This window comes from Danio rerio, chromosome 14 (assembly GCF_052040795.2).
Source record: "Danio rerio strain M-AB ecotype USA chromosome 14, GRCz13ab, whole genome shotgun sequence".
NCBI classification, from domain to species: Eukaryota; Metazoa; Chordata; class Actinopteri; order Cypriniformes; family Danionidae; genus Danio; species Danio rerio.
In genome coordinates this window covers 27,451,671-27,477,271 of record NC_141034.1, presented here as the reverse complement: position 1 = coordinate 27,477,271, position 25,601 = coordinate 27,451,671, and the positions used below count along the sequence as shown (strand labels likewise).

Genomic DNA, 25,601 nt, shown 5'->3' with positions numbered 1-25,601 from the left:
GAATTGTTAAATCAAACAATCTGTTGAAAAACACAGATGTCAACAATCACAGCCAAATCAAAGTAACTTATTTACATATGATTCATAAGCTGTGTTACAAATGGCACACTATACACTATGCACTTTGGCACTATGTACTTATGCAATTACACATTAAACAGCATAGCATATGAACGTAGTGTCATTCCAAATTGAACACTAAAATGTTTTTTTCTAAGTGGAAATTTAAACCGTTTTCCAGATGACGTTTTTCAGTTCACAAATTAGTGAAATAAATGACCAAACTAGTATTGCCATTCAGGAGGCACTAAAACCACTCTCGTAGGAGAATTTTGCTTTTACAATCCAAAATAAATAAAGTAATTTGAGCACCCGAAAGCTCCATCCCTTCCGCTATGTGAGCAAAGCAGCAGTCGTTGAGTGCGTGAAGTGTCCATCATTCCACACTTCATTTTACCGATTGAATAAGTGTATCATCCGGGTATTGTAAGTGCACTTAATCTTTTTAGATTTTTCCGTGTAAACGCACAACTTACACTATTCTTACACTAGAAAATTGCGTAGAGTAGTGCATAAGTACGTGATTTGAGACGCACCTACAGATCAAGCTCATGAAAAAGTCCAATTATTTTAAGCAATGCTTTTGCGAAGTCTTGTACTTTAGAGGTCCAGCTTATAGAGTTAATAAAGTAGGCAGATGCAGATTGTGATACTTTCCCATGCTTCTTTTTGTGATTATCATTTGTAATGTTTTGTATTTAAGTTTAATATGGGCTTGTTTTAATTTACTGAGAAGATCTGGTAAGACTAATGAATCAAGATATACCCATTGACTACAATGTGTACAGTATGTAGCCCATATATTAGCGCTTTGGATTATAAAAGGAGACACACTTTCTCTCTGATTACAGCATCAGCTGTGTGTAATGGAGGAGGGATTGATTAGAGGCTTGGCTGAATGGAGTACTCAAGTGTCATATTCACAAATGTATGACTCCACACAACTTGCTGAGGCAGCAATGTACAGGAATGGTGTGTAGTTAGCGGAGGGTTTTAGTTTTGGACACTGTTAAGATGTTGGAGGCAACAGCTGCTCCCTCTGTTTGATTAATGAGGTAAAACTCGAGGCAGACAGTACTGTCTCTTCTCTCTACCTCCAATCAAAATACAACCAGCGCCAATGCCCACTGAACATAGCAGGTCATGATAACATCATACAGGCACGGCTTCTCACCTTAGCAAGGAAAAAAAAGATCAGCAAAAAATCTAAAGGCTGTGTACAGCATATGATTTCCTACTAAGCAGCCCTAGGAATCAATGACAGAAATCAAAGCAACCAAAACGGAGCGAGAGCAGTCGAGAAATATCTCTACGCATATGTGGCAGAAATGACCCGCTGTGACGCCCTGATTCAAGGCCTTCATCTGTATTCTTCGACTCTCCGCCAGGCAGGATGGGGAGAGGAGGCAGAAAGGCTCCCAGAATTCCCCGCGGCCGGACTGATTAGAATAAAAGACCCACAGTACTGGCAGAACGAGCTCCTGGGAGCCAGGACACATTAACAGCACTAAAAGCCGTTTCATTCCAGCTCATTGCATGGCTCACAGATCAAGGCTCCATAGTCTTCCTGACATAAAACCGCCATCAGCATTTCTCTCCTTCCAATGTCAGTCTATAAACCGCTAGGCAAACTCCATAACTTGCTCTTGAGCGGCGATCTCACAAATGGCTGCCCGAGACGTTCGAGGTAAACACCACAAATGAAATTTGATAGGGAAATAGTGTATGAGGCTGGAGCATCCCTGCGGCCCACTTCTCTTGAAACATGCATCTATAGCAGGATACACCAGCACATATATATCTGACCAAATCTGACTTTATATAAGATGAAGGAGGTGATTTACGAAACTCTACAGAGAATTGATATGAAAAACCAGAGGAGATATGAGCCTGTATAAACAGCAACTGGTGTTTACTGATAAACACAGCCCATCATTTTGAATTATAATGAAGAAAGAACAAAAATGAGATGTTTGCTGCCTCTCGGATGACCCTGCAGTGTTTTCATTTCGCTGGAATGAGAATCCATCAATCTTTCATTCGAATATCTCTGAAATTAAACAGACGCTTCAATGGTATTGTTGGACTCCTCACCTTCTGCATTGCAACTAATAAACGATGCAGTGCAAAAGAGAAATCAATTGTGAAATGATTGCTGGATGTGTAGGTTTAAGTGACTCATGCGCACCAGCTGAGATGTTCAGTGTCTCCATCCAGCTGGCAAAACGCAGCATCACACAGCATTGTGCTGCTGACTATCCAATGAGATGAAAAAGCCCTGAAACTAATTGGCCACTCTGACGGCACTGTGGGAATGTGTTTGAAGTTTTCACACTGGTACTTTCACACTCTTGCTGACTCAGTCGAGCGCTCTGCTTCTGGCCCACAGGATGTATCAGGCTCGCTCTCTGGTTAATACTGCAGCAGTGGGAGGCAAGCTAGCAAATATACATCATTTTAAATCTTTAACTAGAAGTCTGGTCAATACTGCTTATTTTGTGTAATAAGACGTCACTTAAGAAAGGAAGAGTTTTGTCTGATTCTAATATAATATGAGCTGGATCATAGATCTGCTTTAATATGATGATTATGGAAACTCATAGATCTGAAATTCATGTAATCAAAATGAAAGACTAAAACAAAATTATTAATGGATTTAAATCAACTCTGCAGTTTCCATTGCTGTGTAAGTCAGTGTTGGTAACTACAAATAAAACATTTAATCAAATGTTTATTGTTTATTGAAATAAATCTAAAGACAATATTACTGAAAACAATAAATGAATATGAAATAAAAATAAATGCTTTTCAAACCAATATTAAAATGATATTACATGTAATGGCAAATGGCTACTTTAACATTTAAATGATCTTTAGGAAAATGCTATACAATATGGGTGAAATAATGAAACATTCATTCATTCATTTTCATCCGCTTTTCCAGGGCCGGGTCACGGGGGCAGCAGTCACAGGATAGAACCTCAAACTTCCCTCTCCCTAGACACTTCCTTCAGCTCCTCTGGAGGGATCCCGAGGCGTTCTCAGGCCAGCCGAGAGACATCGTCCCTGCAGCTTGTCCTGCGTCTTCCCCGAAGCTCGTCCTGGTGGGACATGCCTGGAACCCCTCCCTAGGTAGGTGTTCAGGAGGCATTCAAAACAGATGCCCGTGCCACCTCAGCTGACTTCTCTCAATGTGTAGGAGCAGCAGCTCTACTCCAAGGTCCTTCCGAGTGACAGGAAGAGTGGGAGTAAGAACGTAGACTGACTGGTAAATCGAGAGCTTTGCCTTTCGGCTCAGCTCATTCTTTACCACAACGGACTGCTACATTGATCGCATTACTGCTGCCGCTGCACCAATCCACCAGTCAATCTCACGCTCCATCCTTCCCTCACTCGTGAACGAAAATCCAAGATACTTGAACTCCTCCACCTGGGGTAAGGACTTTCCTCCAACCTGGAGATGGAAAACCATCGTTTCCACTGGAGCACCATGGCCATGGACTAGGAGGTGCTGATTCTTATCCCAGCCACATCACACTTGACAGCAAACCGCCCCAGTGCATGTTGAAGGTCCATGTTCGATGAAGCTTACAGGACAACTCATTTGCAAATAACAAAGATGAAATCCTGTGGATCCTCTGCAGCCCAAGGCTGCGCTTTGAAATTCTGTCCATAAAAATTATGAACAGAATTTGTGACAAATGGCAGCTCTGCCGGAGTCCAACATGCACTGGAAACCAGTCTTACTTACAGCCGGCAATGCTAACCAAACTTCTACATACATGGACAAAACAGCCCTTAAAAGAGCGCCTCTGACCCCATTCTCCCGGAGCACCATCCACAGAATATCACAAGGGACATGGTCGAATGCCTTCTCCAAGTCCACAAAACTGGTTGGGCATACTCCCATGAAACCTCAAGCACCCTAGTGAGGGTATAAAGCTAGCAGTGTCCCGCGACCTGAACAAAAAACGCATTGTTCAAACCTGGATCCTAGGTTCCAACATCAGCCGGATCTTTCTCTCAAGTACCCTTGCACAGACTATCCCAAAGAGGCTGAGGAGTGTGATCCCCCTATAGTTGGAGCACACCCTTCGGCCCTCCATCTTAAGAGTGGGAACCACCACCCCAGTTGCCCATTTACATTCTAATAGATAAAAATATGAGTGAAACCTAGTGATTTAAAGGACAGTAGCAAAGCATAAAAATTTTAAATGATAAAGAAAAAATGTAGAAATAGGCTGCTACAAGTAAATAATTTTTTAACATTTAAAAGTTCAGTAGCCATATGCACAAGGTTACAACTCTAAACTAGACTTTGAATTGGTTTGAGGCTTAGAAAAAAAACATAATAAAAGTTCTTATAGCTCATATAACTCATAGCTTACCTGACATGATAGGTTGGCCAGTCATGCTCATGGGGGCCATTCCGAGGTTATTCATGGCAGTAGCCCAAGCATTAGGATCTGAAATGGGCATCGCTAAAGAGTTGGAGTCCATCCCAATATTCCGAAGTCCCTCTGAAAGAGAGAGAGAGAGAGATATTGAAACATTTAAGGATTTATATCTGACAACCCAAAAGTACAAATATGAAGACATCAATATTAATAAAGCGGAACATGTCTGAATCTGCAAAACTGAGCACATTCACAGTTTGTGTCACAAATAACTCCAGTTTTATGAAATATTTCAATAGTATAGTAAATTATGCATAGAAAACAATAAGGGTTAAATAAATCTACTTGTATTTTTATGTATTATATAAGCATAAAAAGCCTGAGCCAAGGACTGGAACTTGATGAATTGAGAAGTTCGAGTTAAAAGGGGAGAGAAGTTTCTCGGCTTAACACATAAAACATATTTTATTATGGTAAATTGGGAACCAAACTTCTGAAAACTAAATTGTGTACTATTACCACCGCAGAGGTGCCAATGTGCTTTAGCGCATCATCACTTCACAGAAAACAGGCCGCCGCTTTCATAAAACTTATCATGCTGCCAGAGGTCTGATAAACTTCAGTATCGCCCACCAAAAGAATGAAGGCTATAAACCGAGAAATAGAGTTAAGAAAGTTCTCATATCTGAAGTGTGACTACTGGGCTTAAAGTGCGTGCGAGAAACCATGTGGCTCCTGCACGGAGTAGGCGGCAGTCATGGAGGAGATCATTTCTACGAACTATTGAGAAAATGTCATCGTGTTTAGTGGTCGGTCTGGGTATCATAATACAGAGTTAATGGCAAACAGCAGTGATAATGACTTTTTAGCTTCTCCGGGGGGATATCAAAAGAGGCCTTTGGTCAAAACATCTAAAAAGCACATTTATTTAGAACAGAAAACAAATGACCAGTGTGACTTCATGCTTTGCTTCCCCATCTCAAGATAAATTACCTCTCAAGGGTTTACGGTATCTTTTAACATTTAAATAACGTCATGTCATGTCTAAATTAGCATAATTATACGTCAACAACTAAGCTTCTGCTCTTAGCTGTGCACGTACTCGGACTCTGAAATGAATAGTCTCTATGGCAACATACAGCGCCAACATGGATCCATGTGCGCCTTTGTTGCTGATAATTAATTTCTATTTTTTTCACCTCTTTACACTTTTGCAAAACACTCAAAGATAAAATAGTGAACCCAGGTAATATCAGCTATAATAAACCCACGTATTAAACAGTGGGAACAGGAACTACATACAGAGCTAACTTTAAACATTGAAGGTCTGCCATTTCATTAAAGTCTGAGTTTCTAATTTGCACTGTATTGACTAAGAAACGAATCAAATGGGAATCAGCAGGAAATAGCAGAAATCATTCCTCGATGCTGAGGGAAGAGTGTCTAGTTGATCTTTTGCCGGGTGCTGGAGGACACTGTTCAAAGTCCATCTCTCAGATGTCTTCTTTACAGCAGTCTTCCTCTCATTCATCCAAACAGACCGCAGAGGTCCAAGGTTTCAAGTGAAAACAGTTGTTTAATCATCTGTATCAGTGGCAGTGGTGTGAGTGGACTGAAGAGACAGGCAATTTCCCTTCTTGTTGAAAGAAGTCTTCGTTCCAAATCCACACCGGATTTTCCATTTTCCGCTCCTCAATCACTCTCCACTCAATGGCTACAGAAACTTTGCTCTCAAACTTTGTACACCATCATTTAAAAGTTGGGGAAGGGAACCATTTTTATGTTATTGAAAGCATTTTTAAAATACCATCAATTTTGTTTAGTGAAATGTCATTTTCATGTTTTTTATGAGCCCCTGAAAAGGTAGTATTTCAATAATTTAACAATATTTTTGCATGTTCACTGTTCTCTGAAGGTAATGTGACATTTAAGTAACAAAATATGTGTATTATTTACATTAAGGCTGCATGTATTTGATAAAAAAACAGTAATCTTACTGATCCCAAACTGTCATCTCAATTTTATAGACCCTTTTCACATTTTCGGGTTTCTCAGTAGCGGAAGTCGTCATAATTGGAAAATGTAGAGTCTAGTGAATCAGAAAGTACAACAAATAATTTGATTACAATCCTGTTTGCTGAAATAATACAAGAACATCCTTGATAGTGTTATCAAGTCTTTCAGAAAAATAAAAAAACGAATAATCTCAAATTTACTCTCAGCCCCATAGACACTGCATTAGAAACAACTTGCATAAGCGGTAATGTATTTTTCATATATATATATATATATATATATATATATATATATATACATATATATAATTTGATGCAAAGATGATAAAATACATTCATAAATGTATATAAATGTTCATACTTAAACAAAAAATATAAATTTATATTAAAAACCTTCAAGGATTCAATAATATGATGACCGTTAAAAATATAACAGACTTAAAACATTCTTTCCAAAACAATACTCCTACTCAAAAAAACAAACAAATAATAAAAACACACACACGCACAAATTTTCTACCTGCTCCATTTTCAGTCTGCACCACTCACACACCCCAATCAGTAGGCTTGAGGAACATTGCAAAAGCCCTACCCAATGTAAACGCTGCTATCAAAGCATCACATTATGTTAGTATTTAAGATTTGGCTAATGCAATGCCTCAATAGACTCCCTATTTCACTTTCTGATGAAAATACACAAGTTTTGTATTCAAGCTGAGGATCTGAAGTTTGTTTGGTCAGGAACTGGAACTGATTAAAGGCTCTTTCACTGGCAAACCAAAAAAAGGCATTCTTAAGATCACTTGAAAGATTACTCAATAACTCAAATGATTACAGCACAGGATGTTTGCTGGACTAACTGCCTCTTCTGCCAAAGCTGATGAGGCCATTTGTCTTGTCGGAATAGAGAGGTAAACAAGACTGATGCTTCAGCAAATTCAAAAAGTAAAACCTATTGAACAAACTCATGAAAAACCTAATATGAAGTTTATTTATTTTTAAAAATGAAATTATACAAAAAAGGAATGTGGAATGGCAGGCACGGTGACTCAGTGGTTAGCACTGTCGCCTCACTGCAAGAAATTCACTAGTTCGAGTCCCAGCTGGGCCAGTTGGCTTTTTTTTTTTTTGGAGTTTGCATGTTGTCCCCGTGTTCGCTTAGGTTTCCTCTGTGGGGGACACATCTGGTGCAAGTGAATTGTATGAGTGCATGTGTAAATGTGAGAGTGTATGGGTGTTTCCCAGCAATGGGTTGCGGCAAAAGTGGCATCCGCTAGAAGGGGTTAATTAAGTGGCAGTAGTCAGTAGCTATGTTTCTATCCAAAACTGTGAATTAACGTTGTGTGCAACACTGGATAATTGCATAAAATACATGCGAATAAATAGTTTCCATCCAACGAGTCAAAGACAATAAAATCGTCACTTCCTGATTAACTGCCGCCAAATATCAAAAGTAAAAACTGAATTTGCTGTGGTAAGAGAAGCTGCGTGAATCTTTTTTTTATTTAATATATTACTTGCGTCTCAGAAGATGATGTCGACACACAATGAATGCGCAGTGGCGGCTGAAGAAGTGAGACGCAGAGCACAGAAGCTCTTGATTATGAAGGTAATTAATTATATAATAATACTAATACTGAAAGGTTAAGGCAATTTAGAATGACCAAAACAACTTTTCAGATGTTTTACAGTGTGTCAGCCTGCTGATTTGTCCATTCACAAGCATTTTTATCATCCTGTGATCTCCTATAACAAAATCACATGACCTTTTTTAATGGGCATACTGAAATGTGTTCAAATAGTGTTTCCATCAACGCTTATGCACATCTTTTTTTATCGAATAAATAGTTTATCCTACTCAGTTATGCGCATAAAAAATATTATTTGCTACATTTATGCGCAACTTGCCGTTTTCATCAACCAATTTTTATGCGCATATCCAAAATGCACACAGGTGGATGGAAACGTAGCTATTGACTTGTATTTTAAAAATAAATCAACATGGCCTGAGAGAGTCAATAAACAGCAATTCAACGCTTTTGGAAACGGCCACTTAAAGTTAATGTCAAGAATGATAACTGTAACATTAACAACTGTGAATTAGCATTCATACAACAGCATGATGATATAATGTATTCCTCAAGCACTCTGCTTATTAATATTATTATTATTATTATTATTACATTTTTGGTTTGGAAAAGTCAGAATGATTGTTAAAATACCTTAATTGTTATCATCCTCAACGTGAATGTTTGTTTATAGTATGTACTCACTGTAGTCGATTGTCCTAACCCTACAAACCCACTTTAAAAGGAAGTGACTTCCCGGGGGACTCATCTCATCTCTTTAGGTTTAAATGTCCTTTGGGTCGCTAAGTCACCTTTGTAAAACTTCTGAGAGAGGGAGCAATTAGAAAAAAAGAGGCTGTCTGAAAGTCACAGGGGATGGATGGGGAACGTGTCCCCCATAGGCCTGTTTTTTTTTTATCATCTATAGCTCTGTCATGCTCGCGCGCACGCCCCCCCCTCCACACACACACACACACACACACACACACACACACACACACACACACACACACACACACACACACACACACACACACACACACACACACACACACACACACACACACACACACACAAACGCACATGCCACTGTGTGGTCACAAAACTTTCTCAATAAAGCTGTCCATGGCTCACTGCCCAAAGCTCCCTCAGAAGGCCAAGAAAACTCAGAGAAATTTATTTTACGATCTACAAGGTCTTAACCGCTAGACGGACAATTACTGGCAACTGGGACAACTTTAACAGGAAGCTGAGGGTCATGAAGAAATTCATGGAAAGTTTACATACACATACATTGACAACCACATCTATTCTTCCTGACCTGTTTGACCTGTAGAATTTTGTTTTTCATAAAAGAATAGCTTACTGAGAAATGAAAAAATAGACTTCATAAGGTATACATAGAAGGCTGTTGTGTATTCACTTATGCTATTATTTGTTCTTTGAAGCAACATACATGAATCCTAAAAGGCAGCGGGGTCCAAAACAACATTGGTCAGACAAATATATACTGTAGCTCAAGCATCAAGCACATGGTCATGTGCCTTTTAATATTTGCAGTTTTTTTCTGTTTATTTATGGTTGTGAATTGCATTATGGGATGTTGATCTCTGCTCTGTCCACTTTTAATGTTAAAAAATCAACTCTTAAAGAGACATTTGAACAAAATCACACTTTTAGTGACATTTAGTTGTTTGAAATAGTATAATGTATAAGAAATTATATGAGAAATAAGTCTGTACAATAACAGAAAAATTTAGTTTATTACAAGAATTTTAAATTTGAAAGCCTTCCTGGCTGAATAATTAAAATACATTGTTTTCCACAAAGGCAACCAGGATATATAATTGGATAAACTGGCATTGGGGGGGTTAAATGGACCAAAACAAAGACAGCCATTCCAGCACGTATTGCACATTTTCAAAGCAGAATATCTGATTTCAGCATTGTCTTTCAGAAAAACAAGTATGCTCACTTATCATGTTTCTTAAATATCTGCAAACATATTATGGTATTTTTATGCTTTAGACCTTTAAATCTCTAAACTGCACTTAAATACTGTAGGTTTAAACATGTTTAAAAAAGTTCTCCATTTAACAGCCCTTTGGAAATATTTGAAAAAGAATGACATTTTCAATCAAATATACATAATGTGTATGAACACACTGAATGTGCTGCATTTGTGTGTATTTACCTCGACTGCAACACTTATTGACTAATCAGCAGCCAGAAACTGATTTCCGACCCTGAACCCTCAAGTACTCGACGACAAATCACTTAAATCAAATGAAAAGCTCAAACATTAAGCACTCGTTCCGCTGCATTCAATAGTAAAAATCGAAAGTGTTGAAAGTGTAATTACTCAAGTGATCGTACTTCCTCCAACCTTCATTAAGACATGGGTAATCCATAGATGTATGAATGAGAATTGCATTCAATAAGGCCCTTGAGACTCGTGAGCACTCTCAGTGAAGTGTTTATTCCACGAGAAAGTAACGTTTATCGCTTGATAGCCATCGTACCGTCTCACAGAAGGGCACTCGGCATGTTTGATGTCTAAATCTGGAACACCTGATATCTAGCGGTTTTTGAAGGAAATCTCCTTGAGGACTGGCTGTCTCCAATCTACAAGGCCTAAACCCTGTAAAAGTGATCTGTGGGATCAAACGGAGGTGTTTTCTGCTTGGCATATGACACTTGAGTTTAAAGCAACAATCATTTGTTGTTAGCCGGCTTAACTTGTCTTTTCAAGGTGATCCAAGAAGCTGATTGAAATCGTGATGGTTTGGCATAATGAGGTTTGCATTTGTGGCGTCTCCCCAAAGACTTCATTCTAATGCTCGCCCACCTTCTCCGGGTTTGAAAAATCTCTCCAGAGAGGGTTCAGTCTTGCTTATAAAGTGAAAAAGCAACCTGCACTTTGCTTTTAAATGAGACAGATGCAGACGCGTTTGTATTTTAAAACATATTTCTTTTTATTTTGTGTTGATAAACACAGTCCTTGGCAGTTTAACAATTGCTTTGTGCTAAATTATGCAGCGTAGATCAAATCAAAATATCACATTAAATGTCTAATTAAGAGCTGTTTAGACAGTCCTCGTCTCGTAATGATGCACAGTGATTTGACAGTTCTTAATGTCAGATATTACATTACACATATGCCAACATTCACAAAAGGACAAAAAAAACAAAAAACTACAGTAACTGTTAGATCAAATATGGACCCTTTATGGCAAAGGACTTCAACCCTGCTCCAGGGGTCCCACTATGCAGATTTCAGCTCTGACCCTGATCAAACACACTGAAAGCAGCTAATTAAGCATTTTAGGATCAATCGAAAGTAGACAGGCAGGTGCTATGGGAAATACATTTGGTCGGACAGTGGGTCCCCAGAAGCAGAGTTGAAGACTTCTTTTAATTAGAACCTATTGAAAATCTACCACCGCAGTCACAGCTTTTGTACTCTTGTTTTTCTGAGAGTGTAGAAGCAACTTTTTGAAAGTTGAATTAAAGGTTATTTTAAGCTTGACACTCACATGTAGATTAATTTAATAAATTTTAAATGCACGATGAATTTATAGCCTGTTTATATCAGTTGACTGATTTATGAAAAGGGTTCCATTTACATTTGGACAAATTAACGTTTGCAAAATTACATTTTATTGACATTAGATTTTTTTTTTTTTACAGAAATGTAAGCTATATGCTGTATTGTCTTCAGCACATACTACTTTTTTATATACACTGTAAGGTAGGAGGTGTACTTTATTTTATTTTCGCTATATATATATATATATATATATATATATATATATATATATATATATATATATATATATATATATATATATATTAGGGGTGTAACGATACACTCAGCTCACGATACGATGTGTATCACGATATAATGTTCACGATTCGATATGTATCACGATATTTGGAATAAAAATTGAAAATTTTACTGAAATGCAAATTTTACCAAGTAAACTATTTTTTATGTATTTCTTTTGTTTCAACTTGTTAAACTGAACCTTCTTTAAGAAAATAAATTAAACAGGCCTGTCTCTGGAAAATAAAACTATTTAAAAACTTCTTAAAAAATATTATTGAAATGACAGAGACAAAATTAAGGAACAATTTAAGTAAAGGTGTAAAAAAATAAGCTTTCTATTCAATTGAATTTAACAGTAAGAGCTTAAGGCTTTGCTTGGTCACTTGCGTTTTTTGTGTGTGCAAAAAAAATCCACATTTCCAGGTAATCAGCTGTTCTATAAGATAATCCTGAACTTATGTGTATCTGTCTGAGAGGTTTTTATGGATGGCTGTCTTCATGTTGGGCATGATGAGTGACAGGGTGGCCGTCTTATCATTACACAGGACAGTCGTGGCTCTTTTCAGCAGTTTAGGCAGGTTTACTATTTCTTCGGCGTCGCTGGTGTCGGCGCTTTCAAGTGTATCATGTTGACGTGCATTTTTGTGTACCTCTGTACTCAAATTTAGCTTTAAAGGGTTAATGCTCGTCGTAATCATAACTCTAAAATGCGATATGATTGTTTAAATAATGTGTACGTTTTCGGTTTCATTTCCACTGCTAAGTGCTGTTCACACAGTTTACTGTGTAAACAGTTTACTGTTGTTTACTACTTTGAACGATCACTCTGTTCCACAAACTGAATGTTGTTTACTACTTTATTAGTCACAGCCTGCAGATTCTGTTCACTGAAGCAGACACGCGCGTATGGCAAGCCGAAATGTTGCCAGACGTCTGATTTTGAGAGGATGGGCCATCCTCTATTTCAGCTCCACTCATCTTGGTCTGCTCCAATCTGAACTCACGTGCGACAGCAGGTGGAACGTAGCTCACGTGCAAACAGCTCAACTGATAAGAGAAAACGGACGTCATATCGTAATCAAATCGTCATAACGCCACGATGCATATCGAGACATTTTTGCATCGCAATAAATCGTACAACGATAAATCGTTACACCCCTAATATATATATATATATATATATATATATATATATATATATATATATATATATATATATACTGAGATAAGCAATCTGTTAATGCTTTCAGTAGTATGGCAATAAGGTATTGTTCATATGTGGAAATTTATCCGATATCAATCGGATCTGTGCCCTCACATCTGCAGTGTAAGCAGGTAGATCGGACTTTCACCTGTCAATGCGAGTTGCGCATCATTAAAAAACCTCATCGAATGACGTCTGATGCTTTCATATACAGCAGGAACAGACTTCAGCAGAGTCCCAAAACTAAAATCTCATATACTACAACAAAAAAACTTTTATATTGTCATAAAGCACAAGTATTTAAGCGTGTTAATGAGAGGGAGAAAGAGAGAGAGAGTGCAACATCTGCCACGTAAACAACATAAGCTAAAACTGTTGCATATATCACCTGCATAAATCACACCATGGAAATGACATGAAGATGCCTACTGGTTTAAAGGTGCTTGCATGTGGTTTAAAACAGGTGTGCAATAACTAGTTCAACTACTGGGTGTCAAACTTACATACTGCACCTTTAACTAGGTTATTAGGGTAACTACGGTGTTACAGTATTTGTTGTTTCCATCCACATTTTTATAAAAAATAAATTAAATAAATAAAAATGGGACGCGATCAGTCTGTCATCAAACTGACTGGACTCAAATACTTCTCAGAAATAAACTAACTGCCAATCACCTCCAAAAATAAAATTACATTAGCTTAATGCAAATGCAGCAATTCAATGTATTAACTAATTTGTGCAAATTCTTACAATGTCATTAAAAAAAAAAAAAAAAGTTTCACACTATGTGGGGGAAATTAGCTACAGTGGCTGCAGCCACATTTTTTCTTTTGAATTATTTCCATGTTTTTTTTTTATTTCCACTTTTTTTGTTCTTGTTTTTATTTGTTTTATCTTGCAAATAAAAAGCTTTTCAAAACTTTGCTTCTACGATAGAGTCTGAAAGTTCAAAAGGACAGCTCTACGTGTGTTCACAGATGTAAATGTCTCAATGTTTAACATCCACTACTATGATTTAAATTTATCTTTAAATACTAAGTATAACAACAATGTGTTATAACATCAGCTACTCATACTAACACACTGACAGATTACATTTCTAATGCAAAGAAAACACCTAATACATTTAGAAAAACTTTTAAAACGTATTTAAAAAATGTGTTCTTAATATGATTATGTTATACGCTAACCATTTCATCACAGAGAAAAGGCACTCAAGGTTGTACTATTTTGTTAATAATATCACGACTAAAGATACATCAAACCTATGCCCTTCAGCTGTGACTATATTCACAAAATAGCACAACCTCTCAAGCGTTTATAATATCAAAAAAGCCCAGCAGCGCACACCAATAATACACATCTCAAACAGACATTTGAGTCACCAGCTGTCTAAACCGAGGATATAACGGAGCATGCGGTGTTAGAACTAAATCTACTTTTTCAACTGCAGGCCTTTGCCAGCCTTCAATGGTGTTTAAGAGCAAAACCAGAAAGAAAAATGAGAGAAACGCATAGTGAGAATGTTTTTGTCCCCATCTGAATATCGCTTTACAAAAGCAAAAGTGGGCCTGTTAAGTTAAAACAGACGTTGTTGAATCTTGGCTCAGTTTCTCTGGCTCCTGTGAGCTGTCCATAAGCGGCTTTCTGCATTAAACAGAAACGTAAAAGGAAAAAAAGCTTGTTATAATGTGGTTTGCATTACTAGCGAGGTGGATTCAAATTAACTCTTGTTGTGGGTCAAACGGCCCAGACACTTTCCAGCCAGACGCTTACAAACATGACAGCAACAAGGTCTTTTCTAACAATGCGACTAGTGCTGTGATCCGACATCTGTGTGTTTACACAAATTATTTATTTTCTCTGTCTCTCTTCTGGCCGGATTAAGGGAATAATTAGTTTTGGGTTCCAGCTCAGTGGCAGTGACATTTCCCTCGCTGCTACACATTCATCCCCCAAATGCACAATTTAGGATGGTGTATGTCAGGACTTTAAGCTCTGGAAGGGTTTGTGTTTTGCCATTTTAGAAAGAAATAGGGTCTGACAGCACTGCTGGAGCAGCACCTCCTGAGCTCCAACACCTGAAGAGTTTAAGCAGCCATCAATAAAGTCACATAATTATCATTGAGAGATGCATTCATGTGTTAAGACCACCGTGTTACAACATGAAAAATGACTGCTGAGAAATGTATTATTCATGGTTGGGAAAGCAGTGTGTGAATATAGCGAGATAAAGAAGCCCATGCGCTGTCATGCAATCCCGACAAAACAAAAGCCATTTCTGTTGTATAGGGCTGCATTACGGTTGAGCGAACTGGATTTTAACTTTGATCAGAGACTTATTGAAGTTGAAATAGCTTTACTCTATGTGTGTCAGTGATAGAGCACTTCCACATCCGTGTTTGACACTTGAGGAGGAGGATATGATTTTATTGTAGCGCTTGCTGAAGTGAGTCTTCTGATCCAAATGCAGTGTCAGCTCGCTTGGAAGATTGGGACATCTGCATAGTTAAAAATGAATGTTTGACATATGCAGATTGAGTGATTAGCAGCTGACCAGAAAAGAGAGAGAAAATAAGACTGTAAATAAATAATTTAGCATCGGGGTTCAACAAAGAGAAAGCGTGTAATGATTCCCCTTGAAAAGCTTGGGATGTGTAAGACCTAAAGCACTATTTAAACGATCTAGGCACAAATTCTAAAGCGCATGGCGCAAAAGCATTAAGAGAGTCTCCAAATCCACTTTTGCTATTTTAAGGGGTGGAAATACATGCTCTGCGCCCCTGTGCATGGTTAAACCCCTGTGCATGGTTAAACAGGGTTGTACTTATTCTCTTAATGAGTTATGGGTGTATTTTGAGCATAATGTGTATTAAACCAATCATTTCATCTCTCATTCCTTTTATGAATCAGTTGTGTCGCGCCTTGGTGCATTAGCTATTTACATGGCGGACTTTGGAAAAGTGTAAAAACTGAATGCTTCACTAGCAAGAAAACAGTTAACCTGCAAACGAGGATAAAGAAAGATCCTCCTTTATTCGGCCTCTTTACTTTCTCTTTTTCTTTTACTTTTACTCTTGACTCCTTTACTTCAGTGGTTATGGAAACAGTGTTGTATGCACTTCGCTGAAGCCTACATATGTAATTTTAGGCAAGCGCAAAGATTTGTTTCAAAACTATTTCTAAATTCAGCTCTAATTTCCAGAAAAAAATAAATGAACAAAAATAACATAGTGTGGTCAAGTGTGGAGTTATATCCAAACACATGTCCTATTCTTATGCTCCATATGGTGATGCATATGTCTTCAAAACCTGATTGGTGGACAAATCTAAACTTTGTTTTATTAAAACAAATATAAATATGCATATAATAAATAATACTAATAACAATAACATTATACAAATGTACAAATTGTCATGAATAAACTAAAAAAAGCCAGCCGACATAAAGAAGACATGGAGGCAGTTTTTATATATTTATGTAGTTGGTCAATGGTGCAGTCTATTTCAGTTTTTCAAAATCGCAACACACCAACAATGTGCCTTAACAAACCTCCGGCACACCTATGAATCCACAAAGTGACATAAATGGATTGTGAAAATTGAAGTAATAATGCTGCAAATTTAGCAATCACATAAGCATTCAGAAATCATTCTAACATGCAAAGTTTAAGCTAAAGAAATATTTCTTAATATCATCAATGTACTTGGATAATGCACATTAAAAGACAGTGAAAATGGTTTTAAACAATGTATATGTCATTAATATAAACATGTCAGGCAGATTAAAAGTGAAATACTACTAGGTCTTTATTTTGAAGACCAAACACCTCTGTGTTACACCATTATGCCAGTTTGAATATTTCTCAATTTTTGGTGTGGTTTACAAGCGTAAATGTCTGATCACTCACCACGAAATCAGATAAATTCTGTATTAATGAAAGTTATTGTGTAACTTCATTAGTTTGCTGTTTGCCTGTTGAATGTTCAGTATTAATTGGATGATTTATAAAACAATAAATTAAGACACATCGCAGACCCTTTCATCTTAAGCAGTTTATATTATCTATTCCTTTATTCCACGTTTTAACTGCTGTTGCTGTTAATGTGACTAAACTAAGGTTGTCACATAAAAGATGCCAGAGTAATTGGGGCTTTATTGCATGGACGCCTGATAAACCAGGGAGTATAGAATGCATATAGAAACACATAGAGAATGTGGAATACCTCAAGCTGTCATAAACACAATGTGGCAGAGCTCTAGTTTGTTTGTGCGCCCTTTATAACTACAACTTGATAGTTCACCTCAAAAACGGAAGTTTACTGACCATTTACACACCCTCAAGTGGGTCTGAATACTTGTGAATTTATTTATTTCTACCAAACATAAAAAATAAGATATTTTGACGAATGCTGAAAACCTGTAACCTATAGTGTTTTTCCCTACTATGAAAATGCACGACTACAAGACACTCATATAGTGAGTATAGCAAACTATTTCTTTAAACATGTCTCTATCACTACATTACATGTGAATTTACAAAACTAGAAAAAAACTTGACAAACTCATGCACGCGCTGACATGCATTATGGTAATTTCCATGAAATGCAGCTTACATCCCCAGGGATCCCGAAGGAGTGAAATGTGACTGAGCAAACCCTCAGCAGCAGCAGTGTGACACTGCGAGAATGACATGAAAGGAGCAGCACTTCAGCTAATGCTTAAACACAGGGGTCAGCCATCATGATAAGCTGCTTTGAATTTCATATCAGCCGCTCAAACAGACTCATCATTCTCTCTGGCTCACTGTGGAAGTCAGGTCTCGCCGCTGATTCCCATTGTGATTCCCTTACGCTCTAAAAAGCAGACTAGTCATTAAAACCATTTGACTTCATGGGATATTTCAGCTCAGTAAAAGCTTGTAAAAGTATATATTCACATCCTATTGCCTTACAATTACATTTAAATGCAAATAAATGGTTTAACAAACTAGTTTCTGCATGGCTAGATTGCAGTTAAGAGCTAAGCCAATCAAAGCTCAGCACTGCTTGAATGCTTGATTTATAGTGTCTTCAAATAATTCTACATGAATTATGTAATTACAGGTAGAGGAGAGCTCATCTCCATCTTTGAAGTAATAGTCCATGTTGCCTAAAGACCGTATCCGTGCGAGAGTGAACTTCATTTGACTAAATTAACAGCATGTCATTTGCTTTAACTGTCTGGCGTTTGATCTGGAATTGTTATGGTAAGGTCTGAAACAACCTTTTTTCTTTTTTACGTGTGCCGTGCCTTTCAAAAGGGTTCAAAAAGAGATAAGTTCTTTCAATTTGAACATCGTTATTGGACAAGACTTAATTAAAAAGTGATGTTAATTCTTTGTGAAGTTTGTTATATTGAAGCCATTTTTGAGTGAAAGTTAAATGTGCTGAACAGTTCATGATTTGGTATTATTTGTTAAACACTCACCAGCCACTTTATTAGGTACACCTGTTCAACTGCTCCTTAACAAAATTTTTTAATCAGCCAATCACATGGCAGCAAATTAATGCATTTAGTCATGTAGACATGGTCAAGACGATCTTCAGCAGTTCAAATCGAGCATGAGAATGGGAAAATGGGTTATTTGAGCAACTTTGAACATAGCATGGTTGTTGGAGCCAGACGGGGTGGTCTGAGTATTTCAGAAACTGCTGATCTACTGGGATTTTCACGCACAACCATCTATAGGGCTTACAGAGTTCAAAAAAAGAGAAAATATCTAGCGAGTGGCAGTTCTGTGGGCGCAAATGCCTTGTTGATGCCAGAGGTCAGAGGAGAATGGCCAGACTGGTTCCAGCTGATAGAAAGGCAAAGTAAGGCAAAGTAACTAAAATAACACTTGTTACAACCGAGGTATGCAGAAGAGCATCTCTGAACGCACAACACATCCAACCTTGAGGCGGATGGGCTACAGCAGCAGAAGACCTCACCGGGTGTCACTCTTGTCAGCTAAGAAGAGGAAACTGAGGCTACAATTCGCATAGGCTCAGCAAAATTGCACAATGAAAGATTAAAGAAAAACCAGTCTGAGATGATGCGTGAATAATCTCAGACTGTTTTTTTTAAATATGACAATAAGTTCACTGTACTTAAATGGCCTCCACAATCACCAGATCTTAATCCAATAGAGCACCTTTGGGATGTGGTGGAACAGGAGATTCGCATCATGGATGTGCAGCTGACAAATCTGCAGCAACTGCGTGATGCTATCATGTCAATATGGATCAAAATCTTTGAGGAATATTTCCATGACCTTGTTGAATCTATGCCAAGAATGATTAAGGCGATTTTGAAGGCAAAATGGAGACCAACCCGGTACTAGTAAAGTGTACCTAAAAAAGTGGCCGGTGAGTGTATATGTGTATACCCACACACACAAACACATGCACACTCCTACACATGTCATTTTGACCACAATAACAGCAAAAAAAGACAGCAAAAATTATGTTTTACTTGTTTAATCTTACTGTATATAGAATTTATAATCTACTAGGGCAAATTGTGTAGCGTTGTTACAGTTTTGTGTAAACGTACGCTTAATTTGGAGCTAATGTAAATATATCCATACCTTCAAAAACTTGGACTACTAGCAGCACCATCAACCAAAGAAGAAGCCATTAAAAATATTGGTTTGATCGTTAATTCTGAATTTAGCTTTAGAAGCCAAACCAAACCCATTAATAAATCAGCCTATTACCATTTTAAAAAGCCTAGTGCAAAGTGCAAATTAGATCCTTTGTGCCCAAGCAAGATCTAGAAGAGCTTATTCATGTATTCATTACCACTACCGTACATTACTGCAATAAGCTTTTCATTGGCCTCTCCAATAATCTCGCATATGGGCCAGATTTACTGTACCAAACATAGCAACTTTGTGCAAGAACACAATTACAAAAGAGCACGGATGGAAATGGAAAATGTTGCAGATGATTTACCAATAATGCGCAAATTAAATAACAAAGACGTAATAGATCATTTACATACAAGATCAACCAATGCAACAAGCACAGCACAAACAAATTTAGTGGCAACTCAGCAGAGCTGATGCTCATAAGGTGCAGGTGATCTATATGACCAGGCAAGGAACAATATACATACATATAAAACGGTATTAATGTGACATAGTCCAGTGTAGGCATGGGACAATAACAGTTTTCAAGGTATACCGTGGTTTAGAAAAGTCAAGGTTTAAAAACCACCAATGTTTTCTGTTATACTGTTCCTAAAGTATATGAAAGATTTTTTTAAGTTTTGTTTTTTAATTTAATGAAGACAACAGAAGTCAACGGTTCATATGAATTATTTTACCTGACATGTTTACTGCTCCAAAATATCTTAAATAATTCACATATTAAAATATATTGTGTTCAAAGGGGAAAAAAGTATAAAATTTTTACCCAGACACTTAAAAAGGATATATTTTAGAGCAGTAATCACAATATTGTGAAAATGTGATATTTTTATCTAAGGTTATCATACCGTCAAAATCTTATACCAGCCCATGCCTAGTGCAGTGACTAGTACAGTGTTTTTGAATATTTAGAAACAAGGAGAACAGATCACACGCCATCTGAGGACTGCAAATTAAGATCATGCTAGTATTACATGACTCATCCTAGTTATTTGTACTAAGTCGGTGTCTTTTACTTCTTGAATGAAATAAAACTATATATTTGTAAAAAACATGTTTGGACAATGTGTTTTTCTAGCATTCCCAACACATATGTGTGAAAAATCTACCTAATTCCATGGATTCTCTGTACAACTGAACAACTGCGGCCATATAAGACATGCTTTTTTAATACCCACTATTTGATAAGTGCAAATGTTAGTAAACTGCATTGCATGATTCATTTCAATACTCTCCTTCCACAACATTTGCATCTGACTGGGTAAGGCCTACAAATGCATATTCAGTATGGTCAAGTGCAAAAACAACTGAATCGATGCTTTTCCAGTGCTATTCTTCACTCCACGTATTAGGTACCAACAGAGCCTATGGTCTTTACACTGGTTTCCAGTTTCATTCAGAATCAATTTTAAGTTAAGCAAAATCCTTAAATGGATCAAATACAGGACAGATACTGTATGCTGGTAAAATATAAAACAAACAGAGCCCTCAGAATGCAAGAATTTAGCCAGTCAATAAAACCTTTTTTAAGAATGGTGCTTAGGAACTCTGCAGTCTCTTTTCATTCTCAAACAACAACATTACACACCAACAAAAGCTGAATGAGTAAAAACGTATCATTTCTAAATATGTCAGTCAAAAAGATATAATTTTGTAAAATGTAAAACACAAAAGATGCTATTGTGTTTTTATATTAAAGTTCTCCCAGCTACCTTTTTTTTTCTTCGTCTGAAGCTCTGATATTTAAAAGCTTTCCCTCTGCCACAGCTCTGATTTTCAGCTTGTCCCTGTGCTGTCTCTTTCAGGTCTCTCTGGGCTTTTTCAACACTTGCATCTTGCTTTCAGGCTTCACTCTGAGTTGAATCAGGGAGGTTGGGGTCTGTTAAAGGTGCTTGGGTTTACTGCTTTTTTCCCTCCAGCTTGCCCAGGGGATGTGCCTTTGTTCCTGCACAGAGATGTCTGACATACGCACACAGAGAAAGTCCATTGCCCTGACATGAAACAGCATTTGCAACCCATTTTACTTCTGTAAAGGGATGTGTTTTAGAGAAAAGCAGAATATTGCAAGGAGTGGTTAAGTAGGTTGGGGCATCGAAGTTGACTTTTGTGGCACAAATTCAGTCTTAAAAATTTATGAAAGCCTCTGAATCTGAACGCACCAGTCATACCCTGCATTTATCCTTAATGTGTCTGCATTCAAAACCAATGCCAGATGTCATAGTCTCGTGAATGCAGATGCGCATGAGTTCATCGGTGGAGAGGAAAAACATGTTTTTTTTTATGTGGTTGAATCAGCAGTGGCAGATGATGATGTTAACGCTTCGTTAATGAACAAATGAGTGGGGCGGGTAAAGAGTTAAGAGTTTACTGATAAATTGTCATGCTGTTTGCTTACTCACCAGAGGTGCTCATCTTTCTGCAGTCTTCCCCCTATTAACTTTAATTAATCACAACAACTTAATTAACAGCGCTTAATTATTATAGAGGAGTAGACCGAGCTGTTTGAAATGGAACGCCTCTATAGAGAAACATGAATTCTCAAAATGCATTGCATTCACTGAACATGAATGTTGGTCATGATTATGATTGATCATTCTGTAAAAATTGTTGCATCACTCATGTTAAAGGGTCATGAACCACCAAAACACATTTTTTGAGATGTTGACAGTCATATATATGTGTCCCACGCTGCTAAAAACACTATTAGGACACGCATGTTTCCCCCCCCAAAAATGAAAATTGGTTGTTTTGCATTATTTCAAGCAAATTCATTCTACCAGTTTGAAAAGAAATTTTAAAGCTATGTCACGATCATGAGATCCTTGTATAAACTCCAGTGTGGAGACTGGATGTCTGTACCGGCCAGTACAACGTGACGTCTTTAAATTTTCAGCATTAATTCATGAGAAAGACTTGGTTCGAACCAGTCTTCAAAGCTATATCATGCATATTGAAGTTGCACCTCATTCACAATAGTGAGCCTAGAGAATCTTTTTATACATTGTCATAAAGGGGTTTTGTGTGTAGAATTGAAGAAATAAATGAATTTAATCCATTTTGGAATAAGGCTGTAACATAAAAAAAAAATGTGGATAAAGTGAAGCGCTATGAATACTTTCCGGATGCACTGTATGTATTTGTTAATGTGACTCGTAAGTAAATATGTGACCCGTCATCTTTTCATTTAAGTTCAGATAAGTTTTTGTATTTTTTGTTATTTTATTTTATTTATTATTTATTATTTGTATTTAAAAAAAGAGAGAAATAGAAATAAAAATAAAGTATTAAAATTGATAAAAAATAAAGCATTTCACAAGAATATGTTAAACAGTTCGGTTTTTGTTGTAATATAGACATTTTGGGGGTTCTTCTCCTTTGAATAAATGTTCTTGTGTGAATCTTGTGTGTCCGACACGGCATCTTCTGTAAATAATCTCATCATGTCTTAAAATAATTGGATTATCTTCCCATTTCAGGCTGAATTTCAGAAAGTTTATTTTCTGAGCACTGAGTATATTCTGCTTGCCATTTGTTAAGAATGTAGCTTTTTATTAGTGGCTTTAAATCTGAAGGTGGGATTTTGCACTCCTTTATCTTTCCCATTAGGGGTAATTGATAATAACTTTATTTTATTGGGCTTATTTCAAACAGCACAAACAGATCATGGGGTTTCTACAATGGCCAAATTTCCTAAAATAAAACAATAAAACAACAATAAACACAGAGATGTTTGTCTCATCTGTATCACTGAATCAGAAATTGGATTAAAATATGTTGATGATATGAAATTTACAATTATTTAGGTTCAAAATAGGGCTTCTTGTTTGGCCAGCACCTTTCATACAAGGTAAGAGATTCATTGCACCATAACATGAATACCAGGCTAATATAATAATTTCATTTCATAATGATTTTGCAATAAATGATCTATTTTCACCACTAAAGCCTTTGTCTCTAAATAGCTTTACACATAGCTTCACAATGTAGTGCGAACTTATGAACTTTGAGGTTTTTTCCAGATCTTTATTCCTGCACAGAGATGTCTGACATATGCACACAGTAAAAGTCCATTGCCCTGACATGAAACAGCATTTGCAACCCATTTTACTTCTGTAAAGGGACGTGTTTTAGAGAAAAGCAGAATATTGCAAGGAACAGTGAAGTAGGTTGAGGCATCGAACTTGACTTCCATGGCACAAATTCAGTCTTAGTAATGTATGAAAATGTATGAAGAAACTTGTAATCTTCAAGGTTTTTTTTTCCAGATCTGGCACAAAAACCTTCTGTAACACATGTCAAGGTTTAAGACTCTAGAAAGTACTGCTGTCAAACACATTCAACAAACCCCTCTGAAGAGTAAATACACTTACAGAATGCTTAGAAATGAGAGAATTAATAGGATGTTGGATCGTGTTGGCAAATCGAATTGTTCAGCACTAGAGGGCACAGACTGCTTCCATGTCAGCCAAGTCAGTTTAATGTCTTTTGTTGTCTGCTTGACGGATTACCACAGCAATTTTCATCCTGTAGACGTCAATATATGGCTGCGACTTAGACAAACAAATGTCATTCTGTGATTGTCATTCTGTGATTGCTGATGATCATGCATATATTTGGTGTGTTTTATTGATATTATGTTTTTGGAAAGGCTGACAAAATATTTTACAAAGGTAGAGCCCTAATAATCTCTGTAAGAAGAGATTTTTAATTACCTCCACAATAGGAAGGCTGTATTTGTTTAAATGTTTGCATAAGTTTTAAATGCCTTTGCTCTTTACACAGAACCCCTTCTAGAATAAAGCCTCAATTAGTCTAAATGTTACAGTCTGTGCAATGAACTGTAAAAACCCATATGCATAGGAACAGAGCAGAACAAAATCTTTTTCACTCTTTCTGTCAAAGGCCTTAAACTGTAGAGAAAGTGTCATCGTAAAGGGCCATGTAAAAAGAAGAGACTGACAGGGAGGATGGATGAGAGAAATAATGGAAAGTAGTAGCTGGAATATATGCCTTAATGTATACCATATGAGAGGGATTTTAAAAAGCAAATCCCACCATTACTTGTCAGGTATTCTGAAAGGATTTTTTATTTGCCAGTGAGAAGGACAGAAACTTCCTCTAACATCAGACTAGTAGTGGTGTAGTGTAGGGATGCTCCAATCAGAATTTTTGTAGCTGATGTCGAGCTCTGATTCCTTGTCATGGAGATCGGCCGATATAGAGTAACGATTCTGATGCGTCAAGCTTTATATAACTTAGCTATTGCATAAAGCACATTTTCCCTTCAAGTATGATAAACATTTTTCCTTGAAACATTTTCCTCATTTCAGCAGGGTGTTTTCACAAATCTACTTTGGAAAAAGACAGAAAAGTGGGCGTGTCCAGCTCTGTTTAGGGAGGAGTGTCGAAGGAGCAAAAGAGGGATGTGGGACTGTCGATTTAACCCCGCGCTGAGTTTCAGAGTCAACACACACACACACACACACACACACACACACACACACACACACACACACACACACACACACACACACACAGGGGAGAAAGTGACTGTGTTTACATGGACATCTGTAATCGAACTATTTACCAAATTAATAAATAGTGGACTTTAACTGCAGTTTGGCACTTTCGTTCAGGGAATTCATTCATGCCCCTCGTGACAAACAAGATATTTGATTCGAGGAACTGCTCTAAGTGTGTATTTTTCATGCAATGTTTGATACCGCACGGTGAATGAGAGAAAAAATAAATAAACTCTGCATTTCTCTGTAACTTAGATGCACTCGGCAGGTAAGCCGCGTGTGTTATTCTGGTCACAAAATGCGGTGAATATCCTACACGATGGTAATAGAT

General features: G+C 37.2%; 1 protein-coding gene across 17 annotated transcripts in view; it reads right to left on the bottom strand.

The window, feature by feature from the left end:
- Window positions 1-25,601, bottom strand: part of enox2 (ecto-NOX disulfide-thiol exchanger 2) — a 403,572-nt gene that overhangs the window by 126,096 nt on the left and 251,875 nt on the right. For all 17 annotated transcript variants that reach the window (XR_015507402.1, XR_015507399.1, XR_015507401.1 and 14 more), the window contains one exon: window positions 4,449-4,580. Coding sequence is in view for 8 of the 17 variants with exons in the window: in XM_087281444.1 (XP_087137570.1) it covers window positions 4,449-4,580 (132 nt within the window). In the remaining 9 variants the exon portion in view is untranslated. The remainder of the gene's footprint in view (window positions 1-4,448; window positions 4,581-25,601) is intronic.